The sequence below is a fragment of the Gallus gallus genome, chromosome 2, assembly GCF_016699485.2.
Source record: "Gallus gallus isolate bGalGal1 chromosome 2, bGalGal1.mat.broiler.GRCg7b, whole genome shotgun sequence".
NCBI classification, from domain to species: Eukaryota; Metazoa; Chordata; class Aves; order Galliformes; family Phasianidae; genus Gallus; species Gallus gallus.
The window spans coordinates 96,552,557-96,573,516 of NC_052533.1; the positions used below are offsets into that span (position 1 = coordinate 96,552,557).

The 20,960-nt window shown below is 42.8% G+C and overlaps 1 protein-coding gene and 1 long non-coding RNA gene across 4 annotated transcripts; one reads left to right on the plus strand and one right to left on the minus strand.

Annotated features, from left to right (window-relative positions):
• The first annotated feature begins 15 nt into the window (after positions 1 to 15).
• On the plus strand, positions 16 to 4,814 carry LOC121113133. The gene is made up of 2 exons (XR_005858047.2): positions 16 to 232; positions 2,997 to 4,814. It is a non-coding gene; the product is annotated as an uncharacterized LOC121113133 (long non-coding RNA).
• On the minus strand, positions 3,848 to 16,426 carry SEH1L (SEH1 like nucleoporin). 3 transcript variants are annotated; one of them, XM_003640799.6, is made up of 9 exons: positions 16,276 to 16,426; positions 14,606 to 14,656; positions 13,610 to 13,756; positions 12,016 to 12,227; positions 10,958 to 11,056; positions 9,426 to 9,566; positions 8,971 to 9,128; positions 8,123 to 8,273; positions 3,848 to 4,619 (listed from the first exon to the last, which is right to left on the minus strand). In XM_003640799.6, the coding sequence occupies exons 1-9, from the start codon at positions 16,384 to 16,386 to the stop codon at positions 4,430 to 4,432; spliced, it is 1,260 nt and encodes a 419-aa protein (XP_003640847.1). In that variant the 5' UTR covers positions 16,387 to 16,426; the 3' UTR covers positions 3,848 to 4,429. The 3 variants fall into 3 exon arrangements, with proteins under 3 accessions (XP_003640847.1, XP_015137958.1, XP_046793956.1); XM_015282472.4 differs by having other exon boundaries at positions 3,848 to 6,283; XM_046938000.1 differs by having other exon boundaries at positions 3,848 to 6,283; positions 14,501 to 14,656.
• Positions 16,427 to 20,960: the final 4,534 nt, after the last annotated feature.

Genomic DNA, 20,960 nt, shown 5'->3' on the forward strand with positions numbered 1-20,960 from the left:
TAGGTGGGGGAGGGCGGGGCGAGCGGCAGTGAGAGACGGCGATTGGCGGTCGGGGCTCTCCAGAAAGTAGAAGGTTGGAGCGGGGAGCGCTGATTGGACGAGGGGATTGCGGCGCGGCGGTGCCCGCGGGGGCCGTTAGGCGGGAGGGGCCGGTGCTGCCCTCACAGCGAGGGCCCGTCAAAGCTCTTCTAATGTTTGTGATAGGAGTCTACTGCTGCCGTACCGTTGCTATGTGAGACGCTTTGTTTTATTGAGGTTGGGCAGTAAGCAGATCCTCAGATCCCATACAGTCCATGGAAGGTCTGATTTCAGTTTTGAAGCATAAAAGCCACGTTATCTTGTAAGCAGAGGGTGAGAAGGTCCTGTTTTCCACACACACAACTGTATGCCTATGGGAGTTCAGGGGAGTGCTGCTGTTGTTCCAGGTCTCACAATGCACTTACTTATTCTGCAGTTATATCCCTGGTTTGGGGATTGCAGAAACAGTAGAATGAGACTGTAAAACCATGGAGTTATTAAGGTTACCAAAGAACTGGAAAAACCTATATGTGATGACTAGTCTCCCATGTGTTAAATCACTTGAATGGTTTGGCATTTTCTAGCCAATCTGTATTTAAAGGTACATATATGTACCCAAAATGTTCTCCAATCTTCTGAAAATAGAACCACAGAGTCATATAATAGGCTCATAGAATCATCAAGGCTGGAAAAGACCGCTAAGACCATCTGTTCCAACCATCAGCCCATCACACCGTGCCCACTAACCATGTCAATCAGTGTCATATCCACACGGTTCTTCAACGCCTCCGGGGACAGTGACTCCACACCACCTCCCTGTGCAGCCCATGCCACTGCCTCACCACTCCTTCTGGGCAGAATTTTTTCCTAATATCCAACCTAAACCTTCCCTTGCACAACTTATGTCCATTCCTTCTCGTCCTATCACTGCTACCTGGGAGAAGAGCCCGACCCACCTCACTACAACCTCCCTTCAGGTTGCTGTAGAGAGTGATAAGGTCTCTCCTGAGCCTTCTTCAGACTGAACAATCTCAGTTCCCTCAGCCGCTCCCCTAAGACTTGTGCTCTGGATAACCACACACACAACAGCAGCAGGATTTCATACTGTGTCCAGATAAGTTCAAAACAATCAAAACAATGACAGACAATAGAAGAAGTGCCTCCAGGCTACTATATTAAAGCAACAAAGCCCTAAAACTTACTGTCCTGAAGTTCAGGCTGAATTGTGCTGCTAGCGTGCAGAAAACATGCAGGGTAAGGGTCTCCATCCTGGGGGTTCTGCTACTCCAGGTCCCAGGTCCTGCATGTAAGCACAGTTCATTATCTTGAGTCTTGGAAGAATGAGATGAATAAAGATAGATTAGAGAAAGAGGATCTGGAAATCATGAAGGAAAAAATCCTTGTTTGGAGAGACGTCTGTGCAAAATGGCAGGCAACTGAAAGGCATCACCCACAGAACAGATAGAGTTCAGCTGCTGAAGTCAAGGTACTTGGCCAGGCCAGTGGAAACATGATTCATTTGCACTGGAAATGTGAACATCATTTTCCCATCACTGAGCAGGCTGACTGCAATTAATCAGGATATCTAACAATAATACATGTTCAGCACGGGAAAATAATGTGGCCAGGTGCCATGAGCCAAAGGGTTACCCAGCCTGTGGGTGTATGGGTGTCTTGACAGTAGGTTTGTGACATTCCATAATGCACAAGGACAAGGAGGCTTTAATTCCTTTCTTTCTTTTCTTTATACAGATAAACAAATCACCTCTAGCAAGTATACTTAGAATTAATAATTTATCAAGCTATTAGAATTTATTACCAGAAAATTAAGCACATATACAATAATAGTATAGCAGCCATCGAGAATAACAGCAAACCTATATATATCATAGATATTGTTAAATCTTATGGGTTACTACAAATATACACGTTAATTAACATACAAAATGTCCCAACAGTACTCCCCAAGCCAATCCGAAGTGTGGGGCCAATACACAACAGTCTCACTTCAAAGACCATTCTCATCACAGACCATGGAGCCAGCTTATAGTCAGTCAGGCATCCCCAACGAAAATCCAATCTGTTCAGGAAGTCCCATAGGAAAATCTTGTGCATGGAAAGTCCCCAGAGAGCAAAGAGAAGCTCCATTTAGGATAGAAAACAAGTCATTAGCACAAAGACACGAGAGGGTGTAGGACACACTTACTTGGCACTGCCAACCAGATGCTGCTAATTTCTATTTTTCACCAGAGGCAGCTCAGGGTCTGCCACATTTACTATGCAGACAAAAGTTTTACTTTTTCCAGGCTATTCTTCTGCTCTTTCAGCTAAAGCAGCCAATGGCAGCTGCCACTTCCTACTTTCTCAGGATGCTGCTGTTACAGTTCCTTGATTTTGTCCTCATGGAGGGTATCTCCAGGATGTCTACAGTTCTTGAGGTCTTCCAAGAGCTCAGATGCATTTCTTTAGGATGCTTCTGGTTCTTAGGCCTGGTTCCCAGGCCAGCAGGCATTTTCTTCTGTCAGTGTTTTCTGTCAGCATTTGCTCACTGCAGCCAGCTTGCCTTCACAGCGGCTCCCGTTACCATCCTGAATTAGCTACAGAAAAAGATACAGGCACCACAACCTTATTCTTATTGATGGTTACATAGGAAGGAGCACTGGTTTTCCCTGATACAATAAGAAAAGCAGTAAAGAACAGACTAATTGCTGTACTGAAGGATGGGATTTTTTAAAGGGGCAAGAGAAATTCTGCAAAAGGCTTAGAGCTCCAAAAGTATATTTTGCTGTTTGCATATCCTGAATGTTCTCATGTTTTAGGAATTAATTCTACTCAATTATTTCTTAATTAACTGAATTAATTTTCAATCACGTAACATTTCTGTTGTTTCCCATGCAAAGTACAGCATGGTTTCAAGGAAAAAAAAAAATAACCTCTTGGTCAAAAGGCTTTTACTAAACCTCTTCTTTTTTCCACAGTTATATTCCTGCTGGCTGAAACCTCTTGGCACCCTACCTCCGTGCTCTGTCAGCAAGCACTCCTTCACAGTATAGCTACCTCTTACAGCTCTTAGTAAATGAAAATTAGATTCGTCAGAGACAATCAAGAAACAAGTGCGAAGGATCTGAGCAAAATATGTGAAGGTTTTATGAGTAAATACAGCTTTTAGAATACAAGTGAAATCCAGAGGAACTTCTGAAGAATGCAGGTTGCCCTCTTGTTACCTGATGCTAGCGATCTAGTCTGGAAAGTCACAAAAGCCCATTCTGAAGCATGTGGTAATATCAAGAGCAAGAGCTGCCAGGAAATACACTGATACTTTAGGTTTGTGTGGCACAGAGCCCATTTATCCCTCCTCCCCATTCAATCTGCTGAAACAGCTCCGCAACGTCACCCCCTACAGTAATGCTACTCCGTAGAAATTCCATGCAGTAACAGTCCTGCTTTATCCTCCTGCTGCCTCACACCAGCCAGCTGAGTCACTGCCAGCATGCTGAACCACAGCCACGCTATTCCTGTGCTGACCCATCAAAAAGGAGGCTTTTAAGTCATAACTGTTTCTTCAGTGTCCTAAGTGAACTACTCAATCCTTGGAAATCTGAGGCTGTTGGAACTGAAATCTGACAACTGCAACAGTCTCTGAACTGCCAACGCATCCATAAGAAATGTCAATGAGTACAGTGTGCAGTAGAAAAACATAATACCCAACTGCACATCCAGAAGGGCACGGCTTCTTAGACCCAAATATAAGAGAACGGACAGCTGAATCCAAAATCCCACACCGGTTACAGAACAGCTCCACACCACTGCAAGAAAAAACACCCAAACATACCTTTTAAAACACGTTTATTAGTCAACCACAATTATAAAATTTAAATATTTATACAGCAAGATGGAAATTCTGTTAAAGTAACCCAACATTCCACATTGCATTTTGCTGCAGTATACACAGGAATGGTTTTGTTTCTTTTACGAGTTGATCCAACATCATCCTTTAGTTATATTCAAGCACTTCTCGAAGGTATGTTTCATTTTGAGAACGCATTTCACATTTCTCAGTGCAATACAGAAAAGAAAAAATTCAAGACCACGATCAACTGATTCCAAAAAGGAAAGAAAAAAAAAGAAACAAAAGAAAAACAGGGCAGGCACTTTGAAGTTGGCTACTCCGTCAGCAGCTCGTGGTTCACGTTTGCATGTGTTGTCACAATCGAGAGGCTACAGATTAACATGTTCCTTTGATGCACACAAATAACTGCTCCAAATATTGCAGTTTGTTTTGCAAAACATGCATGAAGACCCCACACTTTTTAAATCTTCTGTAGGAGAGAAGGAACACAAAAGCAGCCAGAAATGGAAGCATTCACAAACATCAGTATAAGGCCCTTTAACATTTATTCAAAGTAACGTGTTAAACCCCTTCATTCTCAGGCAATAGATTAAGAGGCCGAGACACACATCGTCTGCGAGGGTGAGGATACTGGAGGTTGGCAGTGTCAGCATCGCAAGAGTGCTCTATCAGAGGAGGAGGAGGAAGGAGCTGGGCATGACTGGACCATCTCGATCCAGCCCGTGGGGAATCCAGAGGGGGAAAGAAATACCTGAAACAATTAAGACAGGAACAAAACACCAAAACAAAAACAAAACAAACAAAACAAAACAAAACAACAAAAAAAAAAAAAACAAGAAAAAAGAGAAAGGCAGTAAATACAAGGAGAACCAAAGGGGAGAAAAGACATGCTGGAAAACAAACAAAAAAAAAAAGCTTTAGTATATCCATGCCAAAACCAATAGAACATAATAGCAGAAATCAAGGCTTGTAATTCAAAACAAGACAAATCTGGAAACTGTTCTGTAAGGAAAAAAAGTTTTCCCCTGAAACTCATCGAAAGAATACTGTCATAATAATTCGAGTACCCATTTTACAGAATGAATAAACTGCTTTGGAAACGACGAGAACTCCGTAACGCAGCTATGAACACGCTTTCCCTCTCCCAGGATTCCTGTGATCTGCTGACAGCTTTTAATAACACCCCATTTGCGACACAGGTTGTACATTAAAAACCATGTCAGTACATTTCTCTGCGTATGCATCTAATTCAGATGAACTTCCCGGGACTTCCAGAATAGACATAAAAACATCATATAGCTTTTACAATAGTGTAAATTTAATAGTTCACATTTACAGAGGATAACTGCTTTCAGCGAAGTACAATCTTTGTGTGTATTTATGCATTTCTGCAAGATACTCAGGATAAATTGAAGCCTCCTGGTGAATCCAGAACTCAGAATTACACCACACCACGTCATTTTTCTGCCGTTTTTATTAGAACTTACCCGTAATACTCATGAGTTTTAGTATAACCACATTACATACCTACAGGTGTTGTCTATACTGTTTACAGTTCTGTGGACTTGCCTAAAAGAACAGCTGTACACTTGATGAAATAACGGACAATCCACCACATGCTGCATTTTGGTTTCGACTTTCATATGGCTCAAACGTTTGCATTATTTCGGACAGTACGCACAGAATTTTAGTCACGCGTGGAATCATTGCCACAGGAACATACAAACACGTCAGAAAAGGTATCTGTCCCAGTCAGGGTGAAGAAAGCTTGACAGTACTTACAGAACACATATTTTAAGTCATACGAAGTTATAAACGAAGCAATACCAAACTATCAAAAGCTACCGTCTGTACAATTGTCAAAGCACAGTTTTCTGCTTCCTTTAAAACCAACAGTTGCATATATTACAAAGCAGTTACAAATCTGTGATGTTAAGGAATCTCAGTCAAGTGTTAAACACTACGAAATGTAAAACACAGCAGTTATCAAAACAGTTTTAATGAAAGTTGCTCTAATGGTCACTTCCCTCCTCCCATCCCAACCAAGGACAAGGTTGATCCTCATTTTTACTCCAGAAATTTGACAAGTTATTTTAAGAAACTGTTCCGATGGAAGATTTTTTTTCTTTTGATTTTTTCTTTTTTTTTTTTTTTAAACAAAAAGCCTCTCCTAGTATTTTTCTGTCAGGAGTTTCAACAGTATCAAACTGTGCGGCCTAGTACAAAAAAAGTACACAACGTGGCTTAAAAAGGTTTTTTGAATAGCGTTTAGTAGTTAGCAGGCTGCTGGTGTCTTGGGAGAGGTCAAACGGCGTTGGGGAGGGGAAAAAGGAGTTCATTTTCCATTCCTGTGTGCATGCAACAAGCAGCAAAACATCAAAGTTACTCCAGTTAGCTTGGTATCAGCTCTGCTTTCTGTTAAAAAGGACATAATACAGATGGAGAAGGGAAATTGTATCACAAATCCAGACATATATCATTATATCAGCATAACAATATCACCCTACCAGCTCCTTTCCAACAATCTGTATCATCCATTTTAAAACTATTTTAGCTGAGAACCCACTTTGGTGACTGTGTTTTAACAGTTTTCCAGAGACCCTGATGCGCCTACGCCTCAACTACTTCATGTGTTTAAACATATGAACGCCAAAACATCACGTTTGTAGTTATAGACAAAGTAGATTGTGTAGCATACCAATTTAGTCAAATGTCAGTAAATAAATCTTTATTATAAACGTTAATGGCTAAAAAAAAAAGTTAGCAACTATGTTTATGCGGTTCATGCCAATGTGATTACAACAGAAATCGCGTTAAGTGCACCTTAATATGAATATGTCCTACCCTAGGACGTATTCTTAAATTCCACAGCCACAGACTTACTTCCGTAACCAAAAGTGAATCCCAATATCTAACTTTCAAAACACAGAGCAATGGAGGAAGTCTAAAATAACAGTACAAGTTTCAGTTTCATGAAGGCTTCCTACCAACATGGGAGAGAACCACCACCACTGGGGTGGGGTACGATTGTCTTTCTGGCAGCACGGCTTAAGATAAGGAGATTATGGATCCACCCCCTGTACTGAAGAGGTACAAAATGGCCTGTATCTCCTTCCTGCAGGAGCCCAAACCACTTACAGCTATGTAGGTTTCGATATCCCATGTCCAAGACGGGAATAATGCCAGCGTTTGGAACCAGATGACCAATATAATTTTGGCTTCCTTTCTTTTTGGAGGCTTATCCCATAGCCACCTCTTGGCTCTCCATTTACCTTGTGAGGAAATGCGAATGCCTTTCTCCCTTCAATGGAGCTAGGCATTTGGAAGCCAGAACTGCCATTCTGAACTGCCAGGACTGCTCAGGGGTGGTAGAAGGGGGAATAGCAACGCTCCAAAAACTATCCTAGTACTTTACAGATGGGCATTTTAAATTAAAAGAAAAATATTTGTATTGGTAGTTGCACGTGGATGGAAATGAAGGCATCTGGGGAAAAACAAATAAAGGTGGCCAAAGAACCTGGAAGTTTCTGCTGTGGAATTTGGTCGCGCCAAGCCCTTCTTATATAGCACACATTCTGTAAAGCACTGTACTCACTTCACCTTACAAACACAGGACCCAGTAATTTCTAGAGTTTAGTGTACACAAATTAAAAACTGGTTTCGGTTAAGGCAGTTTAATTTACCTATTTAGTAGCAATTATTAAAGAATGAAAACATAACATAGAAAGCAGTAAGAATTCCATTTGAATAAGGAAGATTAAGAAAACCCAAAATTTTTACTCAAATGATGTTACACCTGCAAAAATGCAAGTAAAATAAACAAGCACCAGCCTACGATTGTTGAAGGCCTATGCTACGAAGTGTTTTTCCCTCCTTCCGTTCTGTTTTTGACTGGGATGATGTAGCAGAATTGGTTGCTGGTATTTTTGCTTAACTCCTATACATCCATCTAACTGGCAGTTACAAAGCAGTATGGTCACGTTTCTCCTGGTTCAAAACTACTTCAGGAAAAGTTTTTTTTAAGAATGCGGAAGACCGAAAGTGAAAAGCACTGCTTCCATTGCTTCTTTATACAAGGTAATCCCTCTTACTACTAGCATAACAGACACCAACACAGAGCAAGGCCAGAATAGCTTGCAGTAGTAAATGACACCATACTTTAAAAGAATACAAGACATGAAAACTATGTGAAATTAAGAAAATTCAGAGGAGAAAGTATTTGCTGAGATCCAGCCTCTTTACCAGTTAGCCTACCTGCTGGCAGATGATCCATTTAGTGAATTCTGTAGGCTTGTATTGGCTGAACCTAGAGAGGCGTTAAAAATTCCCTGCTGGGAACTACCGTTGACCGGACTCCCGTTACCTTTCAGTATCCCAGTACACTTCCAGTTGTCCATGTAATTAGCTGCAAACGTATGCAGATAGAAACTGTTAGTTTGGACTCTGAAACTCAGCTTTTGGTACAGTTATGATATTTCAACTGCTGGGCATCTGGCATGAATTAGAATTGTGCTTCAGCACCAACATACATATTCTGAGTAGATGAGTATCTGGTCCTTTAGCTGCTTGGCATTCTCTGTCTATCCATTACTTAAACCTCTGTTTTGTTCAGTGGTAAGAATGAGCTCGCTTTATCCTTAATAAAAAGCTAACTGAGAAACTACTGAGAATGGGTGAGGAAACTGCCACTGAGTTTTGTTGTCACTTCTTGAAATTTAAACAGAACTCTAAAAAAGCTCAAGGGAAAAAAAAAAGCCAGATTGCCTGAATACTGTTGTAACAGAATACAGTTTTTTCTGGGTTTGGCAGCAGGCAAAGACAACAACTCAGTACAAGTTAGTTCTAAATAGTGACAATTTTACATAGCTGTGATCTGGTAAAAACAATTTGAGGTTACCAGATATAGTACAGTAACAACTATTCACAGAAACTTAAATCATCCCTATGTTCCAGCACCTTATTTCCTTTTTTTCTGAAATATCACTGTAAAAACCTATCATCCACCGATCTAAAAACCTTTTAATCCAAAAATACCTCCTCCAATTCATTCAGCGTAGCACAAAGCTGACGCACTTCAAGCAGAAGACCTGCAGAGCTCTTACCCTTCCAAAGCCTGACGCAGCCGTCATCGCCGGAGGAGGCCAGCACCGTGCCCGTGATGTTCCAGCTGACCCGCCACACCTGGGAATTGTGATTGTCAAACTGCGCCACGATATGGATTTCAAACTTTGTTAATCCTCCGGATGAAGTCAATTCTTTCCTGTTAAAGAGAGAAGTGAGAGTTTTGCACACAGCTGCTCGAAGTTCTGGCTTGAGCACGACGACAAGAAGAGGACTATATCCTTCAAGAAATGTACTTAGCAGCTGTATAATAAAAGTATGAAGAGATATTCAGACAGAACTGACGTCTTGCTCACAATCTTGTCATCTTACAAAATCAGGCTGCTAAAATAAATTGAATTGCATCCTTTCTGTCCCAGATACTACTAAGAAAGACTCTACAGCATGCCCCACATCATACCGAGCTATGCTCCTTATGTCTACCTTTCAAGCTCACCTTAGAGGTTTTAGTGTGAAAATTCGTACATCTTTGGTTGCTACAGCTAAGATGTGAAAGGATCTTCCCAGATTTGGGGCAAACGCAATATCGTGCACGGGATCTGTGACTGTCATCAGAGCTTCTGCTTTTGCGTATTTCCTGTAGGGCATGAGAAATTAACCTTTAGTGCCACTAAAATCGCCAGGATCGCTAACTACGTAAAGCAGACAGAACAGAACAGGGAAGAGGGGGGTTAGTTAGGATACATGATGATGCAAAGCTATAATTATTTTAACATCAATTACATTCTAACTAATAATTACAAGCCGATTTCTTCAGAAAGTGAATACATCAGATACACTAACTACTAATATAATTACACTGAATGTATGGAACTGTTGAGTCATGGCCTGAACCACTGATTGAGCACAGGACTGGGTCAGCCCTGGGAGCACAGGTGGAGGCAATTCAATTGTGTGACTGGAAGGGGTGCAGCCCGGCTGTACCTCTCTTAGACCTCACTTAAGGGCTGACTGCCACTGGGGAAGGATCTCTGGTTGGAGATCTCTCCCTTCTGGAGTCTCTCCTACAAAATCTTTGGAGACAGAGGAGCACCTTTACTTTTCCTTTGAAATACCATCCTATCTGTGCTGGTCCCTTTGCTGTTACACTCCTGTATCGCCCTCCCACTGCGTTAATCTTTCCAACTGTAACACTAAATCACAGAACAAAGCAAAGATTCCAGTACAAAAAACATTTATGTCAACAGATAGAAGAAACAGTTAAAAAAATTCCTCCATTCACAGATCTGAAGAGAAATTTCTACTCCAGAAACTTGCTGAATATTTTGTGCTTGTAAGCAGACTGCTACCTGCCTCCCTTGCTGTATAGCGATGTATTTCATTTCCTTATTTACCACAAGGTAAGTTGCAACAAATTTTCTGTATTGTTACTGCACAAAGAACGTAGTCTGAAGTCAGGCATAAGCACACAGAACACCCTGGCACCATTCACATGGCAGTCGTACTGAATGAAACACAATCTGTAGTCATTGAATTGAAAGTGGTTCTGCACACATCTTCTGGTTCTGAATCCTTAATTCCAAAGTGGTACCGACTGCTAGTAACTCACAGGACTTTGTCATTATAAATACGCTCTCAGAACCATTTTTATTGTTACCTTGAACTAAACAGTTCCTAGTTCAGCATAATTCAAACTTCCAACTTTGGTCCTACTGATTCCTTGTGCAAAACTAAGCACAAAAACTAGCAGAAGCATAAAAGCAACTCTCCCTTTAAAATGCCGGCAGGTACACTGGGATTTCTGCACTGAGACAGAACAAAATGATCAAAATCTGCCATTTCCTTTGACATCTGTTAGCATTCTAAGGTGTCTCTCCTGTCCAAAGTCTTACAGACAAAATTGAGGAGTATTATTATTTCCCTCTCCACTCCATGAGAGTGGAATGGAGACAACAACAGGAATGAAACAGAAGGCCGGACATTACAAGCTATTCTAAGATCCCACAAACATATTGTTATTTAGCATACCTGGTATTTTCATTGTATTCATAAATTTGAACTTTAGCCAATATATTTGGACTGTTGTCATCACTTCCTACAGCTATCATTGGAGAATGTGCTCTGGAGCTAGAAGTAAAAAGATACAAACTCTGTTAATAACTATTTCACAAGCCACTTCCAACATTTAAGACACATATCTGTAAATAAAACAAAAAGATTACCTAGAAAGAAATACAAAGTATTATTCATACTTATCAGTACTACCTCACTTCTGCTGTCTTGAATGTCTACTTTATACAACAAATAAAGATAAACCATTAAGGAACACAATTTGGCAATTTCAGTTCAGGACAACGCATGCCCCCAGACGTCAGGATTAAATTCATATAAGCATTTGCAGTGGAGTATTTGCTCTAAGGAATACTGCAGAATCTGCATCCAGTGCACTACTCTTAGTGACCGATTTAGGGGGATTTCATTCAGGTTTTGCAAAGCCGATTACAAAAGGCAAACATATGAGTACTAGTTTTCAAATCAACTTTTAACAGAACCTCCTAGGGTGATGTAGAGATAAAGCCTGTACTCCGAACCTTTAGGGCAGATTACTTATGTATTCTTCAGGGTGGGGACAACCCAACCATCACACTCCTCTGATCTCTTTTCGTCCAAGTAGGTTAAATACATCACTGAGCCCCTGAAGATTCAACTAAAGGAACAATACAACCCTTAGACTTTGTGTTAGCAAAACCCATGGCTCCCAGCACTGCCAAGGGTGCATGTCCTTGTTAGAGTTGTCCAAATTATTACTTATTGTGACAACTTCCTGAAGCAAAGACGTGGGAACACTGTTCCTTACACAAACACTTTTCCTTAGGAAACTCTCTGCTAAGTTTTGTGGGATTAAAAAAGCACACTGCAGTTCTTTAGCTTGTTAATTACTACTTGTAACTAAATTGGGAATATAACTTCACAGGACAAGGAAGGACATCCTGTAACACTTCCCTGAACTAACACTTCCAGAACTAGCTCTTCGGATCTTCTGCTCACACAGTCATAAAGCAACATCTTCAGCTTTATTAACATACCTTGAAGGATTCCACGAAATGCAACTGCAACTTAGCTTACACGAGATTTCATGCTGCAGTGACCACTGACTGAGATTCATCACATCTGGGGCTTCATAAATCCTTACTACTCCATCTGCTGAGCAAGTTGCTAACATAAGACCCATGTGCTTGGGAGCAAACTTCACATCTGTAACAGATGTCCTGCTGTCTACCAGAGTGGTCCTCTTTACCTGCAAAGAAAGGCAGAAATCCTTGGAAGTCTCCATCAAAAATGTATTTCCTAATTTGTTGACTTTTGTCCCCTTGCCCAGGTGCTAGTGAAAGCCTGACAATACCACTTCATAGCATCATTTCTCTCTTCCATCCAGAACTAGAATAACTCTATACACTGACTTGATAGGAAAAAGGACAGATTGCTGCACTGGTGCCGTTTCAAGCAGGGACACGCACACTGTGATATCAAAGTTCTGAGAGTAACAGAAGTTGTTTAGATTAAACTTCAGGGAAAAAAAAAAGGAACATAAGGATAAAATACAAACGTATTGGCCAGAGGCAGTTTGAACGGGTCCTCTCCATACGTACTGGTGACGGTATCAACTGCGATCCCTAACAACACTGCTTTCTAATCTCAGTGCTACTGAAGTTGACCGTGAATCATTTCCCAACAGAAGTGTTTGAACAAGTACTTCTGAGAAGGGAATGGGAGAATACAGCGGGCATTTGATAGGAAAACTATTTAGAGTGAAAAAGGACAAAAGAAGTAAATATTTTTTGTTTCAAGCTTTCTCTTTTCCTGACAACAAAGCATGAGTTTGACTTGAAAACTACAGATCAGTACGGCCTCCTGCACGTGAAGCCAGCTTTCACACCCTGCTGGGTGCCACAGGTCCCAGCAACCCAACTCTGCCCAGTCACACACTTTAATGTTGGAAAGCTTTAGTGGAAAGTAGAAAACTGCAGATAACCAAAGGCAAAATACAGTACTGATGGAACAGTATACCAAGATCTATAAGATTGAGTATCTGCAAAAAAAAAAAAATCTATTAGATATAGAAATTCTCTCTGTGAAATGCTACCCAGAAAATCTACTTCTGAGCAAAAGGTTTTATTCCCCAAACCTGAGCTACTGTTTCAAAGAGGAAGAAGAATGGCACAAGATGGTTTCAGATGAATACAGAAGAAAATACCTACAACTTTAATTCCATCATGTATGGGATTTGCGTCTACAAGTTGGAAAGGAACACCTAAAAATACCTGTATTAGTGACACTGACTGGCCTGAATGTTGCCATTTAGCTGTTTGTCCAAATGTCTTGAAAGTACTCCTTCTATATTGGAACATTGCCACAAATTAACAAAACACAAGAGAGTCAAGGACACTTTATATTAGAGAAGAAAATTTTCTGTTTCAGGAATAGCAAATATGTTGCATACTCAGAAACGTCCAGCAGATGGTATTTACAACAACTTGATGTTCGGTCTTCTGTGTAATTCTGGAGTTCAAACAGTTTAAAGCTTCAGCCCAACACAACAAGCAAACAAATCAAGGAGGCACAGCAAAGCTGTTCTTCTGGCAACATGGAAAAACTGTCATTAATACGTTAAAATCTTACCCAGTGACTCTGCCCTCGGAGTTTATCATTGGATTCTCCCACTATTTCTTCCCACACAGCTGCTGTTCTATCAAAAGAGCAGGAGGCCAGGACCTGCCCAAACTCAGGATGGGCCCACGTCACACGCCACACAGAGCCGCTGTGCGTCTGCAAGATAACACAGAATGCAACAGGCCGCAGAAACACACTGCTCCAAGTGAGCGTGAAGGATATTCCATACACTGCCGTGACTTCCTGCCGTAAAGCAGAGGTAAGCGGTCTGAAGCAGCGTGACCGTTCCTGTGGGGCCTATATTCTTTTACACAGTTCAAAGCAAGGGCTGAATTTGTTGATGTCTCTGAAGTTTTGCTGCTATTATTTAACCGTTAACAGGCAATAAAGAGCATTTCTAGCTATTATCCATTACTGCTCTAAAACCCTAAGTTCCAAAATAATAGTTGCCAACTAAGATTCTGTCTTGACAGGAGATACAGCCTTGTTCTACGTTTTCAGCCATCACCATGCCCATTTCTAGCTTGCCTGTACTTATCCAGAGCGTGTGTAGAGCGTTACTTAGCTTGTCCTTCTGCACCACAAACTCCTCTTTCATACTGGGTCACTGAATGCCACTTTTGCTAGAGAAAAGGAATATAAAAGCTTCACTTGCACTCCCTTTTATACAGATTACTGTACCGTGGTGCTGTTATATACAAGCTCCAGGATAAGTCAGAAGCTGAATGCACTAGTTAATTACTCTGATGAACTACAGAGTCTCCACATATAGTTCTCAGAAAGGTTATGGGCAAAAAACACAGAGGTCAGTTACGGTGTTGAACAGCCACGCCTATTCCTTTTTCTCCCCACAGCCATGAAAATACAAACAAGGAAATATTCAATGAAAAGCAAAAGTACCGTTTTCCAACTCCTCAAGCACACGTTACCACTGCGTGAAAATATCTCTCTACAAAAATAAAAGAGAAATAACAGTATCTCTGTGTAATAGCTATTAATACAAACCTTCCAGCTTGCAGTGCAGTGCCAATCCCCATTTTCACTTTTGTCCCAGACCTATTGGAAAATCAGAAGACAATCATATCATTTGGATATAAGAGCACAAGGGAGTCACAAAAAACACAGCCACTAAAAAAGAAAACTATTACTGAATGTTTTCATATGGAGAAGTCTGCCTGGCACAGTGCTGCACTACACTTAACCTTGAAAATATTCTTCTTGCAGATAGGGAGAACGGGCACACGCCTGCAAAATCCACCATCACGTGAAGTCTGTCATTTTTTAAACATATTACTCACACGGAAACAGGTTATGGCCATGTTCAATACATTATATCCCGGGAGCAAATCACTTTGTTTTACTGCAGCAGTCCCACAGTCCTCACCGTGCTACGAGCTCAGACGTGGTCCCTAAACCCTGATGTGGCTCCTGGCTATCACCTCAGGTGGAATAGAACAGTTCTATTGGAGGGGATCTACAGAGACTGTGGACTGTGACTGCACGACAGAGCAAGGCAGCAGACAAAACAAATCTAGCGGTACAAAGTGGGGTAAAAGACCTTACTGTTGCTTCTAATATTTCTCAATTGATCTATGAACCACGCAGAAGTAACGTTAACCTCCCATTCTCTCAGTTTATCACCCTGATGTAAGAGAAGCCATGAATCTTAGCAGCCACGAAACGTTGCAACTTCTCCGCAGCTGCTGTTCCGCAGGGCCCATCTGCTGAGGGTGGGCCCTGCATCAGATATAACGTGGCCGTAAAACTTCTTAAGAGTCTCATAAAGGACTCTGTTATAACCGGAAAGCGACATTATGCTGTTAAAGGCGTGGTTTCTAAGTTCTACCTAAATCTCGGTGTCTTTCTTTTTAGCCTTCAAGTTTTACATACTCGGTCCGATCAAAGGCTGTTGGCTTACTCCTTGGGGCTGGGCTGCTTTTTCTTTTTTTCCTGTCGTTGTTGGTTTTGGTTGTTTCTTAACATGTGATCAGAGAGAAGAAGCTGTTTGCTTGAGTACTGGGTTCGCACGGCAGGGCTCTGGTACTGGGCTGCTGTGGGGCAGCTTCTGTGAGCAGAGGCCAGTTGTAGCCCACGTCAGCTCAGAGCTCTAGCTGCTCCAACAGGGACCCACTGCTGCCAGAGCTGAGCCGTGAGTGATGCTGGTTGTGCTCTTGGAGAGCAGATTTAAGGAAGGGAAATAACGTCACGGGACGGCGGCTGGGAGAGAGGGCTGAGAGATGTGAGAGAGCAGCCCTGCAGGCACCGAGGTCAGTGCAGAAGGAGGGCAGGAGGAGCTCCAGGCACGCAGCAGCAGCTCCCCGCAGCCCAGGAGAGGCCCGCAAAGGAGCGGGCCGTCCCCCTGCAGCCCGTGGGCACCGCGCGGAGCAGATCTGCCCGTGCAGCCACGGAGGAGCACGCGGGGCAGCGGCGGATGAGGCCTGAAGGAGGCACAGCCCGTGGTTACCCGCGCGGGAGCGGGGTCCCCGGGTGGGGCGGGAGTGCCGAGGGAGCTGCCGCCCGTGGGGCCGCATGAGGCGAACCCAGCCCCGCGGCACGCCGGGGCCGCAGCGGGGGCTCGTGCGGGCTACCGCACCGCGACCCCAGGCCCTGCCCGCCATGGCCGCGCCGCCCGCAGGCCGCGTGCGGCCGCCCGGCCCGCCTGGCGCCGCGCCCACCTTGACGCTCTGGTCGCTGGAGCAGGTGGCCATGCGCCGCCCGTGGAAGTCGAAAGAGACATCGTGGATGAGGTCGCGGTGATCCGCCGCGATGCTGCGCGCCACGAACATCGCGGCGCCGCCCGGCCGCCACGCTCCCTCCGCTGCGCGTGCTCGGCCACGCCCGCCCGCCGCCAGGAGGCGGGGCTTAGGCGAGGCTCCGTGCTTTTGGGAAGGCTGAGGTGAGGGTCGGGCGGGGGTCCCTGGGTTGAGCCGGGGGTAGGCTGTGTCTGGGGAAGGTTTCCTCCTTCGTCTCTTTGTAAAAGGCGGGCTTAAATCGACCGTTTGCTGTCGCACCGCGAAGTGCCATCCGGCCGTGAGTGGCTGCCGCCGGCAGGGGGCGCTGTGCGGCCGGGCAGAGCGGGTCGCGGCAATGCGTGCAGGCGGGTCTTGGGTGTGTGCAGAGGAGGCCGCACAGCCGCTGTGGGCAGCCTGTGCCGGCGCTCTGGCGATCCTCAACTCTGAAGAAGCTCTTCCTCATGTTCTTGTGGGACTGTGTTCTAAACTCTGTGCCGGTTTGTACCCGTTACCCCTTGTCATGCTGCTAGGCACTACCGAGAGCCTGGCCCGGTCTGAAAAAGAGGCGTTTGGATATTCTGGGAAATAAAGCAATGTTTAATAATTATTTTTTTAATGGCAAGATCATCTCCTGGGTTAAGAGTAAGTAAAATACATTTTGTGGAATTAGATTAAATCTCCTCAGGAAGACTTCAAATTCTATAAAATAAATTGGTTCTAAAAGGTAACAGGCTACATCAGACAAGGGGTTTTCCAATGATGTAACATTCATCAAGAACAGTCTACCCTCTGCATGTTTGCTGATGATACAAAGCTGGGAGGAGTGGCTGACACATTGGAAGGCTGTGCTGCCGTTCAGTAAGACCCGGACAGACTGGAGAGCTGGGCAAGGAGAAACCTGGTGAGCTTCAGCAAGAGCAACTGTAGAGTCTTGCACCTGGGAAGGAATAACTGCATGCATCAGTACAGGATAGGGGGTTACCAACTGGAGAGGAGCTCTGCAGAGAAGGACCTGGGGGTCCTGGTGGACAGCAGGTTGGCCATGAGCCATCAGTGTGCCCTTGTGGCCAAGAAGACCGACGGTATCATTGAAGCGCATCAAAAAGTGTGTGGCCAGCAGGTCAAGGGAGGTGATCCTCCCCCTCTACTCTGCCCTGGTGTGGCCACATTTAGATTACTCTGTCAAGTTCTGGGCTACACGGTTCAAAAAAGACAGGGATCTCCTAGAAGGAGTTCAGCAGAGGGCCACAAAGATGATGAAGGGCCCGGAGCATCTCCTGTATGAGGAAAGGCTGAGTAACCTGGCACTGTTCAGCCTGGGGAAAAGAAGACTGAGAGGGGATCTGATCAATGTTTATATATATCTAAAGGAGGTGGGAGGCAAATGGATGAGGCTAGGCTCTTCTCATTGGTGCACAGAGTTAGGGCGAGGAGTAACGGCCTAAAACTTGAACATAGGAAGTTCCATACTAACATGTGGAAGAACTTCTTTAAGGAAAGGGTGACAGAGCACTTGAACAGGCTGCCCAGAGAGGTTGTGGAGTCTCCCGTGGAGATTCAAGATCCATATGGACACCTTCCTGTGCGACCTACTGTAGGGTACCTGCTTTAGCAGGGGGGGTGGACTTGGTGATCTCTTGAGGGCCCTTCCAACCCCTGCAATTCCCTGATTCTGTAACATGACCGTAAGATATACAGAACCACAGAAGTCCTGACATCCAGCATATTATATTAAATCAGGTGTGAATAAAGTGAATGTTATATGTAGTTTAAATGTTTTACTTCCTCACATAGTTTGAATGTAAATTCTTGATATCGTGTTGCCTACTTTTAATCCTGTGAATAAAAAGTTCAATTTCTTTTTATCTTAACTAGGTGAAATTAAGAGTGAATCCAAGATTAATCCCTGACAATACGTTGTCCCTTGAAAAGTCTATCAAATTTTGAAAACAAAGTACTGAGTGCTAGCTGGTAAGTGCTGTAGCTCCCTGCCCTGTTCCTAGAGCATCCAGAGGGTGGAAGTGGCAGCACACAAATGCAGAACACACTGCACAGCAGTGGTACAGTGGCAGTGGTCAGCAGGAGAGAAGCACCCTCAGTCACTGAGTGCAACCAGAACACTTTGTGCTGTGTAGCAAGATAATGGGAGGCATACTTGAACTTGGAGAAACCTCAGAAAATTTGCAGTTTCCAGTTACTGAACCATAAATTTGGACTGAACTATCCACTAACCTCAGTGTACTTCCTATTGCAGCTTGAGCTGAGCAGTAGAGAAAAACATTCGATTCATTGTGATGTCTGAGGCAGAAAAGTCAGTGGCATTTCCACTTTATTATTTGCTAGATCACATACAGAGGAATGGCATGCTGAATCAGGACAATCTTGATACTTATTTTTGAATGCCTGGGTTCATTATTATCTGTAGATTAAATTAAACTGAACCACAGCATAGGAGAAGAAAGAAAAAATATCTCTAATAAGGTTAGTTTTTCACTTTTGACACTGTACGATGACGTTGTTCTCAAGTTGACTGAATAAACCTGCATAACTTCATTAACTTCAGCTGGAAGTTCAGTATAACTCTATTAACATTGGTAGAGATACTCAAAGCAACAGCTAATTGACACCGCCTTGCATTTAAAGAAAGTGCAGGTGGTGCTCTCCTTTTTTCACTTTTGATTACTTTCCTCAATTGAAAAGCACTTTTGCCTATAGAGGGAGATTTTAAAAGATACCAAGTCCTGCCAATAAGAAAGTAAACCACACGCTATATGCATTAAGAATGCTTATGTAGAAATATATACATTCTTATTTACGTAGGAGAAGGAGCCTGTCTTTCATGGCTACCTCTGTCACATGCTTCGGTCCTATCTGCACTAGAAATTGATCTGTTATAGAATCATTTGATCATAGAAACGTTAAGGTTGTAAAAGACCACTAAGATCTTCCAGTCCAACCACCAACCCATCACACCATATGCACTGTGTCCCTCAGTGTCACATCCACACAGTTCTTGAACACCTCCAGGGTCAGTAACACCACCACCTCCCTGGGCAGACTGTCCCAGCACCTGACTACTCTTTCAGAGAAGAAATTTCTCCTAACATCCAACCTGTATCTCCCTGGCACAACTTGATGCCATTACCTCTTGTCCTATCACTAGTTACCTGGGGGAAGAGGCTGACCTCCACGTCACCACAGTATCTATTAAGACTTTTGAGATCCACAGATGAAGGCACTCTGGAAATACAAGTATTTTTATTTGATACAGTAATACAAGTATTATAGAGCAATTAGATTTGGGGAAAAAAAAATCCAGCAAATCCAGTCATTAAGTAGGTTGATTAGCTTTGAGACTCCAAAGCTTAAATGATCAGAAAGAGTTTGCAAATGCTCGTCACACTGCCAGAAAGTGTTCTTGCATGTGTAAAATACTATGTTCTACAAGTTAGAAATCTAAAGATGGAGGTTTCAGGAGAAAGCACCCATAATGCAGCAGTATGTGAAAGACGGGAGATAGATTCCTCTCATGGAAGAAAATACCAGAGTTAATTACTATGGAGTGTAAGTCAAGTGAAGTGACTGACAGATCACAGAAAGAAATTAGCAGCAAACTTGGATTACATGGGCAGATATGGGAGTAGGTAAAGTCCACAGGTCTTCACATGAATAAGGTGAGAGTAAAACTATGTGTGTTTAGAGGAAGTGGAAGAGTGAGCAGAGTGTCCTTTATAGGACATCCTGCTTTGTTGCTGCTACAATCACAGATTGATTTACAATCTGATTTTATTTGTTTTGACAGGAAATCAAATGGGTGTCCCAATCTGAAATTAAAACTTAATGTTTACCTAAAAAAAAGAATTCTTACATAGATACCAGAAAAAGACAAATGACAACTTCAAAAATCACATTTTACCACATAATGAAGAAAACCTTACTGGAAGACACAGTAACCAAAATAGTACTTGATTAGCCTAAGAAATGCTGTTTGAGCAAAACAGTCACCCAGTCATGATCAAATATAGCTTTAGGAGCACAAAAACAAGTGAGCTAAGGGGAATCTGAAGTGATTTTATATAAGCAACGGGCTTAAACTATTCTCAGTCAGATTAATGTGCAAAGAAATGCAAAGGAAAATTGAAAGAGCATCCAGACATGCAACATGACTGACAGCTAGGAAGGTAGTAATGGATTCATAACAGATGGATATGAGGGTTGATCTCAGACCATATAAATACATCTGAGCTATCTTTAAACTAGTGATGTCAGGATGGAAAATAGAAATAGAGCTTGTAGGAGTAAAAATGTAAAATAGCTAGCCCAGAGAGTTCTCACAGAGAAGACAGGAAAGTCTGAACTTAGCAGCTGTGACTTTCCCATCTGTTTTGGTGTGAATGGAAAGAAAAAGCAGAAGTAGGACAATGTACAAAGATCACTCACAAAGTTGACAGTCAAACCATTTTTTGTGGACGACACCTAACGTAATTCTGAAAGCAATATTAAAGCTGTTGCTTACAGAATGAGCAGTTGTGCTTGTTTTTAAGTCAAGGAAGCCTTTAGTGCTTTTACTTGTGTGGATAATGTGAATCTTTCACTATGCTAAAAGAAGATTTCACAGCACCACAGTA

Coding starts and splice junctions, on each gene's coding strand:
- SEH1L (XM_003640799.6), bottom strand. CDS start 16,386: ATGTTCGTGGCGCGCAGCATCGCGGCGGATCACCGCGACCTCATCCAC. Junction 11,057..12,015: donor ATTTCGTGGAATCCTTCAAG/GTATGTTAATAA, acceptor TTTTACTTCTAG/CTCCAGAGCACATTCTCCAA. Junction 9,129..9,425: donor TTCACACTAAAACCTCTAAG/GTGAGCTTGAAA, acceptor TCTCTTTAACAG/GAAAGAATTGACTTCATCCG.